An 18,125-nucleotide genomic window follows, 5' to 3' on the forward strand; every position below is an offset into this window, starting at 1 on the left:
TTTGCAGTCACATTATCAAACTCAAACATATGAAATGAGGAAGAGAATGAAATTCAGTGTATAATGGTACTTACATGTAGCATTATATGGTTAATTTCAAGATACTAATACTAAACTTCAGCTGTCAGATTTTAGCCTTCCAAATTTAAAATAAAGGTTTGAACACACTAACACGAGAACTAGAAGCTTTTAAAGAAAAGGCTCATCAGATTCACGTGATATGATTCCAGCAGTTATTGCTCAACAACAAAGACTCCAAATATTGCCAACTCTGTGGGGGAAGACTGAAGGGAATTGCAAAGAGTTTTCAATGCTATTTTGAAAACAAATACTCTTTCAATATGTAGGTCTAATATAAATAAGCCACCAGATACTGCACAGGAAAGCCCAAATAAAGTTGGCCCACTATTTTCTCAGCTTTAAATGTCACTGCTTGCCATTTAAGAAGCAACAAATAACCACAAGACACCCCTATAGAGTTGCTCAAATGTTGCCAAAGGCAATGCATTAAGTGGTTAAGAAAAGTAAGTGTGGAGAGACCAAATGAGGTGAGTAAAGAACAAGAGTTCTGGGGACCCAGAACACTACAAGACAAACACTGAGATAGCAACGAACAACTATACTGGAAAAGCCCAATGAAGAAAACAGGCAGAGAAGCAGGAGAAAACAGAAAGCAGAGTCGTGGCTGTAGCGCCTTCAATGTGGTGAAGTAAGAGAGATGTCAGAACAAAAGCCAGAATACATAGTTGGACTCTAGTTGGAAAGAAAAACAATAACACTGCAGGCATCGGTGACACATGCATTGAAACAGTGTCAAAAGAGATACAGCTTGCATATTTGTATCATTTCTAATGCTGGCAGTAAGAAGGTAACTTTCATGCCTAATAAAGTTGAGATCTTTACACTCAGCTATCTGCAGAAGTTAAAAAAATAGTTTTAAACTACCCATTCCAAGGAGGACACAACCCACCCTTCAGCTCTCATATGTTCAAGTCGTCTGTCACACTCAGCACGAAGTAACTACTTTGAAGGCTTCTGGCTGCAAGACAACAAGGCAATGTACCCTTCTGCCACAAGTGACATAATTAGCTACAGTGGGAGGACTGGAAATTTCCTCATTTCCCCCACTTTTTTCATTAGCTTCAACTGTTCAGAACTGGAAAAGAAAGACAGTATCAGTATGTTCAAAACTACAATATGAGATACTGTATATGTTCATACACCAAGATTGACTACCAGATTAAACTGACTTTAAGTTACTTCATAGACTCCCATTTGTTAAAAAAACTCCCATGGTTTAAAAATACACAAGCCTACCTCACCCAAGTACCTCTGAGCAGTAACCTTCTATTTCTAATTCATTGATTGCACAAAGTAAATCAAAACATTAAAAACAGAACAAGTTGGATGTTTAATTTGTGCTGTACGAGTATTCTTTTCAACAGCAGGTGAATCAATGTTGCCAAGGAAAAAACCACAAGTACCAAAAGAGTCAGAACATGCAGGTGAAGCAAACACATTTCAGAACAAAGCTCATACTTTTTCATGAGGGTCTAGAAGGGCTCAAGTGGCTAGGAAAAATAGCTTGATAGAAAGAACAGAAGAAAAGCCAAAAGTCTTCCTCTAAAGTCCACTTTTCTTTCCTGCTCCTCAGCTGATGAAAAACAAAGGGGGGAAAGAAAAAAAAACTGTAATCTAAAGTCAATTTCTCAACCAGTACAAACTATTCAGTTCTTTGTTAAAGAATGATGTATTTTCTTGAAAGGTGTTAACCATTACGGGATTAAAATAATCTTTACAACATGTCAGCTATTCATAGAGGAGAGGGCAAGCTTCCTCATGCAATTGTTATAGCCTAGTTACTCATCAGAGCTCAGAACCAAAAGCCAAGAAACGCAACAGATCTACCTCTGTTCCTTCTTCCGTGTCAGTTGTGGCATTGATTGACTCACTGGCTCCTCCTTCTCAAAAGGCCTGCACAGGCATGGCTTATTTTATAAGAGCAAACAAGAATTAACATGCACTAACTCAGGAAGGAGCTGTAATGAGAATCATTTGTTGCATTCTAAACGTTTTAAGTGTTGGCATGGAAAAGAATATGGCAAGATTTGTCTTCCTTTAGTTCTCTACATCCAGCAGCTCTTACGGTCAGCATGCTGAATTTATCCCGTTCCTGCCATTCCATTCAATCAAAAATTTCATGTTCACTGGCTTGCCTGCTGCTAGAAACAGATTACTGGAAGGAAGGCTTCAAATGCAGGCACATAGCAACAATGCACTATTGCAACCCATACGTATGAAGTAAGGTTAATGGACACTCACTCATATTCAGCTTTGAAATATTTCAGGAAATAAGCTTATTTTGTTGGAACCGGAAAACACTCCCAGTGTATCTATACAAACTGACCTTGATAACCATTTTTTCCTGTAATTATATTAGTAGAAAAAAACCAGAAAGCAAAGAAGGCCTAACAAAACCCCTGCATTTATAATCTGCAGTCGTAACCATTTGGATTCTAAATAGAGCCCAGTTTCAGTGCAGATAAGAATCTGGGATATGGCAAGCTAGCAATGGCATAAATTAGCACACAGGCACTGAAGAGAAAGTACCTTGTTGCTGACACAGGCATGAGAAACAGCATCTCTACAATAACACTTCTGTTAAGAGCAGAAGGCTCTACCCATAATGACAGCATTTCAAACATACTATACACTCAGTTCTGCCTAGAAGCTAGTTCTAACCCCCAACAGGAGCCTCTTATTTAAATAAGGTCTTTTCTCACCTTTCCCACAAAGATACCAGCAGTAGCAGCCCACAGATTATGTGCCTGCAAAATTCCAGATAAACAACCCTTTTGCTGCCTTTTTTTTTTTGACGTAAAAAAGCTACAAGGATCTCCTGAGCTCAAAAGTTATAGCACACGAACATCTCTTGTAGTACAAATTTGGTTTAAATTCTGCACAAGGAATACTGGGTTTGAGTTGTTTCAGAGTGCTTTTCCAAGCCTCAACACTCCAGCTGGGCCGCAAAGTCCATTTACATTTGTGGGTGCTCAAACACTTTATTGGCAATTACAGAATGCACCAAGATCCCCTATTTATAGTGGTGTACAAAAGCAAACATTAAAGCAATTTTCTTGTACAACTCAGTTTCTGAATGGTTTGGATGGCTGATAAGTGAAATGAGGAAGTGAAACTACAAACCACTTGTTAATTCAGGAGTATGTTTCCTGGGGTCCAGGGTGAAGTGGGAAGGGAAAGAGACAGCATTACAAACTGAATTTACTGGAAAATATATAAGAATAAAAGCCCAGACAAAAAGTTAACAGGCCAGCATCACAGTATTTATCTGGACTGCATTTCTTCGTACACACAAGTAGCGGGAAAATCTAGCCCTAGAGGCAGTATTCATCTCTCCTCCCCTTTTCTCCCCCTCATACCATAACAGTTGAGAAGCTCGCACTTTCTCACTTTTATTAACCTAGACATGTTGCCAGGATATCAGAAAGCAACAATACAAGAATTGCAGAGGTTGCAGTTCAAGAACGTTTTTCTTTTTCACTTGAGACAATGGCAAATGGTCCAGTTGGCTTATAGTGTGTCAAAACACTGACGCTAGAAATCCCACCCCAAAAAAACCCCACACAACACACACACGCACCATCTGCATGTGTGTGCCACACACATGCAGGGGAGAGAGAGAAGGAATGAGACAATGGTGCTTGATGTTCGCAGGTCAACATTTCTCTGGCACTTATCTTACTTTCTTCTATCCTTGAGACATTCTGAGGAGGAGGAAGAGGTTACCACCAGCAAGATATTTAGCAAGCCTTCCTCAGAACACAACATATTTAGATGCATCTCAATTAAAATAATAAAAAAGTCCCCTGTGCACTATTACAGGCTCTGAAGTGATGAAACAAGTTAATCATCCTCCCACAAGAGGAGGAAAAAACAATTAAATACAACATACAGCCTGTGTAGCTAAGAGGGGAAAGAAAGAGGGGAAAGAAAGAGGGGAAAGAAAGAGGGGAAAGAAAGAGGGGAAAGAAAGAGGGGAAAGAAAGAGGGGAAAGAAAGAGGGGAAAGAAAGAGGGGAAAGAAAGAGGGGAAAGAAAGAGGGGAAAGAAAGAGGGGAAAGAAAGAGGGGAAAAGAAAGAGGGGAAGAAAGAGGGGAAGAAGAGGGGAAAGAAAGAGGGGAAAGAAAGAGGGGAAAGAAAGAGGGGAAAGAAAGAGGGGAAAGAAAGAGGGGAAAGAAAGAGGGGAAAGAAAGAGGGGAAAGAAAGAGGGGAAAGAAAGAGGGGAAAGAAAGAGGGGAAAGAAAGAGGGGAAAGAAAGAGGGGAAAGAAAGAGGGGAAAGAAAGAGGGGAAAGAAAGAGGGGAAAGAAAGAGGGGAAAGAAAGAGGGGAAAGAAAGAGGGGAAAGAAAGAGGGGAAAGAAAGAGGGGAAAGAAAGAGGGGAAAGAAAGAGGGGAAAGAAAGAGGGGAAAGAAAGAGGGGAAAGAAAGAGGGGAAAGAAAGAGGGGAAAGAAAGAGGGGAAAGAAAGAGGGGAAAGAAAGAGGGGAAAGAAAGAGGGGAAAGAAAGAGGGGAAAGAAAGAGGGGAAAGAAAGAGGGGAAAGAAAGAGGGGAAAGAAAGAGGGGAAAGAAAGAGGGGAAAGAAAGAGGTTTAGCCATGACTTCTTCAGTTCATACACAGGCATTTAAGAGAAAGACTAGAAGTCAAATGCTTGAACATTCAGAAGTTCTCACTGAAATAACTGGTTGCTCATCTCTTCTGATCTAGCACCTGCATGCATAAATATAGACTGTGAGCCTGAAGTTAAGACTCATCTTTTCAAAGCCTTGGCTTCTCTATTTACATGTGTATTTCTTTAGTGTCTCGATTATACTACTTTTTACGTCTGAACTTCCTTTTCTGTGAGAACTCGCTCTTCTCTCCTCGCCTAACCACATATTGCAAATGCATCTTGCAGTTTCCCTGAGCCTTCAGCACAATGCACTGCTTGCACAACTTTCATTGCCTGCTTGCTTTTGGTATAAGGAGAGATTTTCTCTGTAGAGCTGTCCCCAGTGTGTTTAATTTACCAGGTCACCGCCAACCTATGGTAGTTTTTTCCTTTAACTGATCTGCCAGCACTTCCCTCCTGAAAGAGAGCCTGTAAGGCCAGCTTGCATCCTCCATAAGCCAATGTTTTTGTCAGCTTTCTCTTTCCCACAACTGAACTTATTACTGCAGCTTTCTGAGAATCAGAGAATGGTTTGGGTTGGAAAGGACCTTAAGATCATCTAGTTCCAACCCCCTGCCATGGGCAGGGACACCTCACACTAGACGATGTCACCCAAGGCTCTGTCCAACCTGGCCTTGAACACTGCCAGCCATGGAGCATTTACCAGTTCTTTTGGCAACCTGTTCCAGTGCCTCACCACCCTCACAGTAAAGAACTTCTTCCTTACATCTAACTTCAACTTCCCCTGTTTAAGTTTAAAATTCCATCAATTCAAGGACCCACTTGAACCTCTTGTACTTAGTATTCTAACTCTGCACATGTACATGATAGGAAGTCACTCTCTTAAAAAATAAGATGCATTTTGAGGGAATCAGGCATACAGCCACAGGAAAGCACACAAATTCTGTAATTAAAGCTTCCTCCTGTCCTCAGAACAAGTGCTGGGATGAGGTACAGCAGCGTTTAATTTCTTATCAAAATGAAGCTATGCCACAGGGGCCCCTGCATTCCATGGGAATAGCTTGGTATAACCAACCCAAAAACTAAGTTAAAAAAGAGAGAAATCTTCTATTGTTTAATGTTTTTCTGGAAACCCCAGGTCTTTGATCACTGTAATCAGACAAGATGGTTCACTTTCATTCGTGAAATAGTAAATAGCCATCAGATGTAGGGGAAAAAAAATAAGGGAAAGATCACCCAACTTAAATAAGGTCCTTTATAAGCTTTCCAAGAACCTGACTTTTGATATTTAAGCACTCAAAATTGCAAAGCTACAAATCAGACAGACTCCTGTGGAGGCCTGTATCACTTTTGCTGGAGAAAGAACTAAAGGGTCAAGCACACCACATGTGCCACAACATCAGCCTGCAAGAGTATGAACTGGAGATGGAATTTCAGCCACAACACTAAATTTCCTGCCTCCTGTCACTGAAAGCCAGGCCCCCTTGTGTGATTTTAAATGGACTTTTCTGGTATGTGCAGCACATCAAGCTGTGTTCGGGACTGAAGTCTTTTTTCCTTTTAACTAACTCACAAAAATATTTGGTTCCCAAGGAAAATAATATAAACAAAGTAAAGAATATGTACTTTGTCTTAACTTCTGTGAAATAACTTCACTAAGGCACACTGCTTTTTTGTGTTACAAAATAATTAATGAAACCTCAAAATTATAGCACAAGGTTTAAACAGTGTAACATTTTCCAAATCCTGTCACTACCCTCCCTTTCCTATAAGCTTTTTAAACTTCACTTACTTCGAGCGATCTAATTCACTTATTACATGTACCATGTTTAGATTTAATGTTGCATCCACTGCTGCACACAGATGAGTCAGGTTCACGACTACCATTTCTCAGCCTAACTCAAATCTTGCATACAAGGTACAGTGATGAGTACCAGAGCCTGCAAGTCTTCGGCTGTTGGGATAACCAACCATGTAGGCTCACTACAAACTCCTACAGTGTTATTTCAACAAATATGAGAAATATGCATGATGGTGCTCGCATTCTTGACCCTCACTCAGTTGGTAATCTAGACTGAACCATTACTGGAAATGGTTTGCTTGGTTTGGGGTTTTTTTTCCCCCTTTTCCACACACCCTTTAAAAAAATATAGTTAGGGCAGACACCCTGCATCTCAAACCAATACAGTTAGTTAGTCTGGCACTCTCCAGTTAATGTTGCATCAGGACATGGTTGCTTCTAGATCTACCCATGCTTCTTGACACGGATCAATAGCACAGGAAAGGGTCTCTTCAATTCTGCAAGCTGGGTAGTGTCAGATATATTTAGTCTTTCATACATGGATCTCACGAGTTGAAGAGAGACATGCTGTAATCCTCTAAAGAGAGTGAATACATGGGAAAAAAGGACACCGATTTGAAGATGAAACAATATGATGCCTTGTATGGCACAGAGAAAGGATGAAGTAGAGCTGATCATCAAGCATCAATCTACATTTGCTGAGAGTGCATTCAGCCATTTTTTATAAATTAAATTGAGAACCTGAGTAAACTGTTACAGCAAAAGTGAAACTGACACTCCATATGCTGTGAAGAGTGCAAAACTAAACCCAAATATGGCTCAAGTGTTGACAAGTATTTTTAAAATTCTATTAGGAACAATGAAGAGATGAAGGGAAGTGTCTGCACCGAACCAAGCTTATAAAAACAATTTTAACTGCATTTCAAAATGATCAAAGATGTACTGGGAATCATTTTGCAAGCTATGCAGGAACAAGAAAAAGTACAGGGTCTACATGTGGTCCTGGACAAAACTATTAAAAAAAACTTATTTCAGATATACACATACAAGTGCCTAATAGTCAAATTTATAGACAACTTTTTAAAAAAAATTACAAATAATGAAAGCAAAAGCTAAAAATGCTACTTTGATACAAGAAATCTGAAGTACATCCCAAGGCTTATCACTTTACAGATTCAAGATCTTTAAAATTCAAAAGATATTGCTAGAGACTTGGCTTGCCATCTTACAAACACATTCATCCCAGAATAAACAGAAGCTTTCTAACGTTTTTGGTTCTAAGAAAAGCCCTTATTACCTATGTCTGCTTCCTTTCAGCAAAATAGCTGCTGTATGTGACAACAAAGGTGATACTTTCAGTTCTTCCGAACTTAACTCTTGTGTTCACATGCAATGAAATAGAAAGCCCAGACAACAGACTTGTCTTTCTGTACGCATTCAGTTTATTGGGTTTTTTAACACCAAAAGACTGAGCTGATATTCACATCTCTGTAACAGAGGCTTTGTGTCTTGTAGGTTCACCTTAACTATTCCCCAAAGTAAAAAGTCTCCACAGTTTTATGCTTTTTTTAAAGGGATGGTAGAAGTAACTGGATATTTCAATTATTAGCTCTCAGCATTTTTTCTGTGGCGAGATAAGTGCTTTTCTCAAGAACAGAAACATAAAGCACTATGCAAATAGTGAACAGTCCTAACAGACACCTCATGTGATGCATTTATTCTATTTTAGTGCTGGTAAACACTATTGCAATGAAATGGAATGATTTCTCACCTTTTGTTTTACAGACTAGCTTGGTCTTCCTAAAACCTGAGTTATTTCCCTCTGTTTTAAACCCTCCTTCTGTTGCCATGACCCTTACTATTCTCCTCAGGTCCTATAGCAAACTTCTCACACAGTCCTTAGTCATTAAGGGGGAGTGAAACTACTGCTCTATCAGACAAGGTGACCATTAACTCTTCTCTAGAGGTCAAATCCCTGGGGTCCAGATGAATGGTTTTCTCTTGACCCCAAGGCAAGTATATGCAAGGCCTGACTTAATGACTCCTGTAAGGGAAAAGCTAATGAACCCAAACAACCAAATTAACAGAGGAAGTAACACAGATGTGTGCTGGCTGGGCTTCCAGTCCTACAACAAAAGCAGAAAAATGGGCACGCAAATAATAACAACGTACTCTAGTTTTATACCACATCACCATTCTTGTCATCAAAGCATACCTACCTGGAATGAAATATATTCAGTTCTAATACCCAAGTCCATTCCAGGAGGGGTACAAAGTAACCACAGTTTAGCAGAGGACCCGGTGCCCCTGACATACTTTTAGTAAGGCTGACCTTATACTTCTGGTACTTGGGTTTTAGAGGCCCAGACAGCCTCTACACATTACATTTTCCAGCACTGGCACCAGTACAGCACCACTGAAAGAACTCTTCTTCTTCCTATTCCCCAGAAAGTATATAAAACGAAGCTGTAGCTCTAATGAATGCTACAAAAAAGATCTGAACTAAGGACAAAAAGAGTAAAGCATACAAGTAGAGATTTATTACAGCATTAATCCACAGGTCATGCTATTCATTGGCTGAGAGATCATAAGGATCAATTTAATCTGCAGAATTTTGCACATACTTGGAGTTCTTACAAAGTTTAAGCAGCAGGCCCTCTGCAGCATCCTATAGCCAGGAGGCATTTAAAAATGCCAGCTGGTAGCTGCTGAAAGTCGTCTGAAAGATATCCTTTGTCATCATAGGGTGCTAATCTATTTTTAAAGTTACTTCAAAGTAAATTCCATCTTTTTCACACTGCTCTGTATCAAGACTTATTCCCCTAAAACAAAGACATTGAGAACTAACAGGTATATTCTCAAAGCTGCAACAAAACCATCCAAGTTTGCACAGTCGCTCACTTCATTCCTCCAGAAAGTCACAGCAGTTGCCAGTTCCACAAGTCCATAGAGTAAATAACTTGACATATTGCCCAAGACATTCAATACACACAGGAAGATGCTTTATGTATGCAAATGAAACCAAATTGACCAGAATTACAGACCAACTGAAGAAAGCCAAAGGACCAAAACATCTCTGTGTATCTCTCAAACATTTCCCTCTGATTTTTTGCTCCTCCTCTTGGTTTTCTTTTCTCAATACTGCAGTCAGAAAGACTGTACAAACTGCCTCAGGAAGATTTCAATAAGTGAGTGTAGCTACTGAACAGCACAAGATATTATGGAATACAAACTGATCTGGAAGCCTCTAATCAGTACAGCTTGGCTTTACACATTAGGTAATACCTAAAACTTTAATCTTACATGAAGTAAAGGGCTTCCCTAACAATTCTATATTTTTTTCCATAGATTTTGGAAATCCAGCAGTATCCAGCAGATGAGCAACATTTTCTAACTGGATGAAGTTGAGAGTTCCTTCATTTCTTTTAATTTTTTACTTGGTGCCACCTTTAACACAACTTTCATCTTGTCTTCAGTAGTCTCCAAGCTCAGCCTAACCAACTGCAGCTGTTCACTTTTGGGAGGACAACCACCAGAGCCATCTTATCCAGGAGCTAAACCTGAGCTGGTAAACAGGTAATCACAGAATGGTTTGGGTTGGAAGGGACCTTAAAGCTCATCTAGTTCCAACCCCCTGCCACGAGCAAGGACACCTTTCACTAGACCTGGTTGCTCAGTACCTAAACTGGGAACAATCCCTTTGCTGTATGCAATATTTGCAGAATGACTGATAGTAGGAAGCACAGCTCCAAGGACAGGAAGTTCCCTAGGGTTGACAGGCTACTGTGATCACCAAAGCAGAGTTAAATATTTGCAGTGCTACACGAGTAAAACTGAAGTTACTCAAACACTATGAATCACACTGGTAGAATAACAGCAGGGGATTAGCAAGTGCTACAGAAGATGGGAGGAGGAGGGACCAAGGAAGGAATGGTGTTCCAAGGCTTTTTAAAACTCTCAGAAGTGTGCAATTGCCATCTGGAAGGCAATGTATGCCTACAGGTTTTGCTGTAGCATAAACATTTAGAAGAGGAGACCTAAGTGACATCTCTCAGGTTTTCTGCATTCTAGGGTCAAAGGCTCTCCATAGAAAGGTGCCTAAGAACAGAGGGGAGGAAAAGAGAAAGAATCATAGAATAGTTAGGGTTGGAAAGGACCTTAAAGATCATCTAGTTTCAAGCAGGTATTTTAATTAAATGATAGGCTCTGCAAGCTCTATGTCAGAAGGACTTTCTCACTTGAAGAACTTGCTTTCCCTTCCATGTAAAAGAAATTCAGCACAACTGTAACAATTCTGATAATTTTAAGCTTTTAATATTTTTCTTCCTAATCAGTGCTATATCCAAAATTAAAAAAAAAAAAAAAAAAAAAAAAAAAAGCACACCAACCACCAACAAAACCCACCTACTTAAAAAGGAACGATTTTGAAGGCCTGAAACTCCACTAATCACATTTATCATTTCCTTAAATTCTTACTCTTGGGAGGAACAGCAGAGAAGGAAAGTTTTCCATTATCACAGAGGAACTTGTTGAAAAAACCTCTCTCTCCTCAAAAGCCGCAGGCTTTTTCATTAAGATGAGCTTTGGGAGTAGAAGGAAGCGTGTGCAAGGAAGGGGAAAGCAAAAGAAAGAGGGGGGGAGGGGGAAGTCTTTTCCAAACTGCTACATAACAGCATTTTTGTCTCAAAACAATGAATTGTGGTTGCTGGTAAAACCAGCAGTGTCCAATTCAGTAAGCTATTATGGTGCAACATGTCCAAATTATCCAATAGCTATTATCTTGCCCAAGATAAAAATTAACATGTCTGGAAGGATTTCCATAGTAAATTTTTTCCTGGGGTTTATGACACGGCTATAAAAAAAATAAAATTCATTGAACTACAAATGTGCACGAGTTCAAGGAATTCTGTGGATTCTCTTAACAAAAAAAAAAAGTAAAGTTAAAGCAGCAGTCACGATTTTTCTTACAGCACTTTTTGCCTAATACCTTTGCATTAGGCTCTGTTGTCTATCCTATATGGTGCCACCACGCATTACTGCATACACCATCACACTATTTTAGACTTCAAGGCACTTCCATGCACCCCTGCATGGGATGCCCTGGAGGAGTCAGCAGCACAGAAAAAACCCTTTACAGTTATCTTACCGTTGCTCCAATGCCACATGCACCTTCAAACCAAGGCTGCCCAAATATGCTCTTAGACCCATGAGACATCTAATACCACACCGCTGGGATGGAATCAGGACTGACTAGGTAGAACACACCAAGAAGAAAGACTGAAAGAGTGCAGGAGAGGCATGTCAAGTAGATCCAGCTGCTGGCTAAATCAATACTGTCCACCCCTCCATTACAGGCCATGTGTTCCTATCCCATTGCCACTGCCCTACTCCCTGCCTGAGAAAGCTCCAAAGCATGCCAGATCCTGCTCTGAGCAAGTACATCTTCAGCTTCAGACTGTAGCAGCAGAGCATTTGCTACAATTTGCTCTTATTTTACTATCATTCACTATGAATTAAGAGCCATAAAACTTGTAATAATTAGTTATTGTTTGTGAGGCAACTGCAATTTCAAGATATCTCAATCAACACAGTAACTCTCCCTTCTTCATCTCCTATACACACAGCTGTCAGGGGTTTCATTTCCTTCAAGAGGAATTATCAATCTGTATGACTCATTCTGTGCATATATATATATACATCTATTTATAATAAGATTTTAGCCTGACCTCTCTCTTAGAAATTCAGATAAACCTGCTTAGCAGAGTTCAACAAATTATTTAAGATCTGCAAAAAGATATTACATGGATTTTATATGCTGGACCATATGCTGCGTTATCTGCTTCAGTGTAATAGCACAGGCCAATAGAACCTGCAACACAAATCAGTTTGTCTGCCTCCCATCTAAAATGGGTATTTGCTCATGCAGCCATTCAGTGGTAAGTGTGTGTGGGATAAGATTGTACGCTATTGGTATTAAGCCATGGCTGCTCCATGCTAACAGGCTAACAACTTCATGGCCACTGGAGCGTATACTGTCCACTAAGCTCCTGGCAGTAGCTCAGATGTGGTCTCTGAATGCTCAGCAGTATCTCATCCTAACTGACACCAGAGCCTGTACTGCTATGCAAGTTTCTCCAAGTCTGAGGATGCTGCTGTGTGCCAGGAAATTGAGAAATGAAAGTGAATAGAGAGTTGTCAGATTAGGAAGGTGGCTGGAAAACACAGAAGGCTTGAAGGAGAGGCTGAAATTAGGTTGGAGAGGCATGCAAGTACAGCAGGAAGCACTGCAGATTCTTGTAGCTACAGAAACAAACCACCAGCTATAGATTAGAGCTGAATACTGGGAAAGGAATACCCAGTTCCTGGTTTTACAGAAAATGATCACAGCAAATCTGTGTCCATGAGCTCAAAAGTTAGTGAAGCAGTCTAATAACTGCCAAATCGTCTGAGTGGTAGCTATCGATGCATCTACTTCACTTTCCTTAAGTCTTTCTGAACTGTGTGCTTGCAAGGATAGAGGTCCCTGCCCCCAAAACCATTCTGTGACTAAGGATAGATATTGAACAGCTTCAAGAAGAGGCATATGCCATAGCTTCTGGCTTGAGCAGAACTTCAAAAACAATACTGAATTTTCAAAACTGCTAAGACTGTGGACTCAGAACAAGGCCAAAGTCCTGGTGCAGTCCATAATGAAACAATTCCATTCTTACTTTGAAAAAAGCCAAACCAAAACAAACAGAAACTGCTTATTGCCAAACAGCTTTAAAAACAAAAGCCACTTGAGAGAGTACAATTAAACCCATGTAAAATGCTGCCAACAGGAAAAAACCCAAGGCCTACATATGATCCAACACCTTCCTTAAGCAAAAAAACTGCTCTGCATGATCTGTGTTTAGCCTCCTATGTGTTTAAACATGCAAGAAAAGAAATCCCTAATACTTCAGACTGCCTTCCAATAACAAAGTGCTGTATATTACTAATGCAGCCCCTTAACAGGCTTATAAAATCCTCAAGGCTCCTCTAACACCATTTGTGGTTGTTGCCCTGCCTGTTAATAGCACAGGAGGCTATTAAGCACAAGTTGTCTCATTCCATTCACTGAACATTTGCCACAAGTTCTCAAATTCTTCTGCCACAGAAACATACATATACAAATAAATATGATTTCCCATTGCACCCTCAGACACAAGCTCTAAATGATGCTGTATCTCTTTTACTTAGGCATATCATCAACTGTACTCTCAAAACACAAGAAGGAATAAGCTCCTTACAGAACAGGTCCAGCACAGGCCAGTGCAAGAGGAATCTCCTTGCAGTGACTCAGACACGTATTGAGCAATGGGGCTACTGAATCCACAGTTTCATCTGCAAAGAAGTGAAATCCCAGTGGAAGTTCTCTGGGTGCTAGTAGTATCAGGCTAGTATCAATTATGCTGATCACTGGAAGCAAGGAGACCAGCTTTTTGGATCACAAGCTGAAAAAAGCCACGAGACAGTGGCTGATTTGTTCATCCCCTTGGGCTATATTTGAACTGATGAGTCACCATGTCTGTCTTACTAATAACTCCTTCAGCTAGCCATTTCAGCCCCCTTCTCCAACCTCCAGAAGTCTTCAGAACTCAACCATTACTCTACACACGCTTCAAGATAAAAAAATCCCACTACTGTTGCCAGAAAACACAACTAATTCCACCACTTGGAATGTACACAGCTCTTAACTTCTAAAAGCTTTGTAAAATCAAAGAACGACTACTGTATTGCACAAAATGGTATGTGGATTCCTTACAACAGCAACTTACGATGGCCTTTGGTCACATTTTCTCCTATTAAAGGCATTAAATGTCCACCTTGGTCCACATCAGAAAAGCACTGATCACTACATGTACTTCTATAATATGCCATTAAAGCTATTCTGTTTGTCAAAATTTTGCAGCAACCTTCTTCATCCTAAAGCTTTTCCTCTTTGGTGTCAAGATGCTTCAGGAATCTCTTCTGTTACTCTGAATTATATCTATAAAAAGTTATTCTTTGAAGTCTTTTTTATTTTCTTGCCAAGAACTCAAAAATAGCTGAACAAAGCAAGCAGCTACAAAATTAGCTCTCCGTAAGGAAGCATCTGTGCTGGTTTCATTTTCTTGGCTTTCTGGGTGGGGAGGGACATAAAAAAATGGCAAGAAACTGGGATGAAGGAGGAAAAAACCCAACCAAACAAACAAAAAACCAAACCCAAAAACCACACTGAGGAAGATCTGCCAACACACAGTACAATGACGTGCTGGGAAGCTCCATCTCTTCTAGGACATGTTTAGTGAAAGGGCCTGAAACCTCCCTGCTTTAACTGATCAGAGGTCCAAAAGAAATTGGCAATAACATTATCAAAGCCTGCCTGAACGCCTTGATCGGCCATCTAATGCCAAATCTTAGAAACATTTCCTCTCCCGAGCACAGCAGCAGGGAGGGAGCCTGGAGGGGGATCAAATAAACTGTCCCTCTCATATCAAAGGATGCCTCAATATGTGCAGTATCTTGAAATTTCTAAAGGGTCTTTTGCTCTTACACTAGAAATATGGCCACTGTGAACTAGTGTGCATCACTCTAATAGTAGCTAGAACTAAGATTGCAGAATTGTCACCCCAGATGGTGAAGAATTTCACCACCCACATATGCACATCTTTGCCTCAGAGTGGCATATGAGAGTTACAGAAAGTGATGGCCATACGTATCCGGATAACTGGCATATAGCTATCCAATCTTCTCATTTTATAGTAGTTCTTGGCAAGCATACTGGGAACCTGGTTTAATTACTAATTAATAACATACTTGTCTTTGGGGGTGGGGTGGGAAAGGGTTAATCTTTTAATTGAGCAGTTCCTGCAAAATAGAATTAAATATGAAACATTAACTTTACAAAACATGAGTTCCCCCTCAATCCATACCCAAACTAAACCAGCAGGAAAAACATTTTATTCATTTTTGACTCATGAGAGGCAATGCTATTCCTAACAAGAGCATACTCCCTTCTTGGTTTTTTCCTGAGCAGTTTAAAGGGTGATTAAACATACAACCCAGTAAAACTTGGTGGGAAGACTCACATGAGCGGAAACTTCAGTTTCTCATTTGATACCTACTGGCCAGGGTATATGGGCAATGGAATAATTCCTTTTTATGGGACCCAGATTAAGCTGTAATCTTCATGTTATTCCAAATAAAGTAGTAGGGAATGAATACACCACCAATACCACCCAGCTGAAATGTCCCAGATTTACCTGTGAAACATACACACAAATGGAGTATAAGATTTAAATACAATCCAATGTCACTGAAACAACCATGTTTAGGGGCAGCTCAACAGTAATCCAGATCTCTCATTTAAAATAGTATCAGTGAAATTTTCTGTTCCTATGTGACTTTTTTTTCCTAATAAGTGCTTCTGAAGAGACAAGACATACAAGGGCTATGAGCAAAAGTACAGTTCTGAGGCCTGATTCTGCAGTCTTCCCACTGCATAGCAAGTGGCATGTGATTAACTCACGAGCCACCATAACAGAAACCATCACTCAAGATGAACAGCAGTTGCAGAATCTGGCCTGAGAACTGTTTCATATTCAGGAAGTAGATCATGAAATAGTCTTACCTCAGTAAGTGCGTGCAGCTGTCCTTGATGCACACAGACACCCATAAACCTACAAGAAACAAGAAAAGAAAAGTGGTTTGGGCTTTTTTCCCCCCCTCTTTTTTTTTTTTCCTTTAAAGAAACTGAGATAATAAGTAGTGCTGGATACGCCATGAAAGAAGGAAAAAGAAAGAAAAAAACCCAGCCCCACAGATACTGCATACCTCAAAACTGATTATTTAAGTATCTCAGTGCAAAACAAAATCATTTGTCTACACTACAATATAATTTGAATTAGCAGTTCCAAGAGAGGACAGGAGACATTTCAAACTCAAGATGGAAAGTTACTAATTTGACGATAAGCAAAGGCCAGCATACAATGATTTATACAGAGAGGAACAATCTCAGAGTTCTGTTTTAAGGAAGTTTAAGCCAAGTAATCCACTGTTGGTCTGCATAAATAGAAAATCACTTCCCTTTGCATTTTGCTGCTTAAGCATAAAGATGTTGCTTCCTATCCCATTCCTAACCACTCAGGAATATGAGGGCACATCATGCAGTATGCTTCCCCTCTCCAACCCCCCATTTCCAACATCTGAATCAAAGCTAGTTTCAATAGTATCCAGTGTACACACATTCCACAAAAGCTACCTACACTGCACAAGGTTCAGACTCCTGCTGTTAATGGTAATGACTGCCACCCTTGATTCTTCTGGAAAGCTATAGAGAATGCATCATACATTTGATTTCATTTCAGGAACAACTGAAAGCTCATTCTGACCACCATACAAGCTGAACTTTAAAGTGACAAAATGCAAATTAACAGTAAACATCTCCCATGAGAGAGTTCAGTAAAATTTAAATTATATGCACTTGAGAGCACAGTTAAAGTATTGGGTCTTTCCAGATTAACTAATTTTCAGTTTTATCATTTAGATTTTGGTGTCAACAAGCAAAACACATTGTCTGTCATTTCCACAATGTTCAGAAATTTCCATTTTGCAAGCAAGCGGTAGAAATGCATGATTTCATTAAGTGTGACAGGAGAATCTTGTGGAGAGGAGTTTGAAGGAAAAGGACCTTTTAAATCCTCAAATACTTCTGAATTTAAACCCAAACTGATGCAAGACACATGTAGTACCAGTTCAGCTAAGCTGCTTTTGAAGAAATGAATGATCCTCACTGTTCTCTTGTCTAACAGCTGACTGGTAAATTACAAGCAGCCAAAGAACAATACTATAGGTAAGGTCCTTTGCATAAGCTGAGCTGTGGAAATCTGTTTTTATAACCAAAGAAGAAGCAGGACTTGTACTTGAGCATCTGTTGCCTGTTCCCACCTCTAATATATTCCCCAAACTAAATATGCAAATTTTAATTGGAGAGGCAGTGAAAATAGTTGTTTAATGAAGAGCAATAGGACATGACCAGGTATCCAGGGGAAAGGGAAGAAAGGTTCCTTTAGATATAGCAGCTACTCAAAACATTGCTGTTTGAGTTTCACTTCATCCAGCAATTGCACATGAACAATTCTGTAAACAAGTTGACAAAGACTAAGAAACCCAGACTCTTCCAGAGCAGAAATCTGTTCCTTCCCTAATGAATTCTGAAAGTCTGCAAAGCTATCACACATGGTCTTCATAGCTTTATTCACAAGTAAGCCTGGGGAAGAAAAAAAGGGGTTTTTTTCCCTTTAAGTATGAGTTCCACTTAGACAACTTTTGAAAGTATTATTTTCTCTTTTATGAGACATGCGAAAGCACAAGGTTAACCCAGTACTGCAGTGTTTCCACTAAACAAAAACTGAAGCTAAGTAATTAAAAGTAATGTTTTCACCTCTGGACCCACTCTTTCTTTGTAAAGGTGTATCACATTACTTTCAAATCAGGAATTCATTGTATTTGACTTAATTCTAAAATATGAATCCAATTATGAATTTAAGAAATTTAACTTTGCCAAAAATTTGATGTCTCATTTTTACCAAGCAGGAAAACCATCACTGTCACTCAAAGACTGGTAAAACTT

The 18,125-nt window shown here is 39.7% G+C and overlaps 1 protein-coding gene across 2 annotated transcripts in view; it reads right to left on the minus strand.

Annotated features, from left to right (window-relative positions):
• Nucleotides 1-18,125, minus strand: part of TESK2 (testis associated actin remodelling kinase 2) — a 114,517-nt gene that overhangs the window by 29,587 nt on the left and 66,805 nt on the right. For both annotated transcript variants that reach the window (XM_030496518.1, XM_030496517.1), the window contains exon 4: nucleotides 16,125-16,173. In XM_030496518.1, coding sequence (XP_030352378.1) covers nucleotides 16,125-16,173 — 49 coding nt within the window. The remainder of the gene's footprint in view (nucleotides 1-16,124; nucleotides 16,174-18,125) is intronic.

Source organism: Strigops habroptila, chromosome 8, assembly GCF_004027225.2.
Source record: "Strigops habroptila isolate Jane chromosome 8, bStrHab1.2.pri, whole genome shotgun sequence".
NCBI lineage: Eukaryota > Metazoa > Chordata > Aves > Psittaciformes > Psittacidae > Strigops > Strigops habroptila.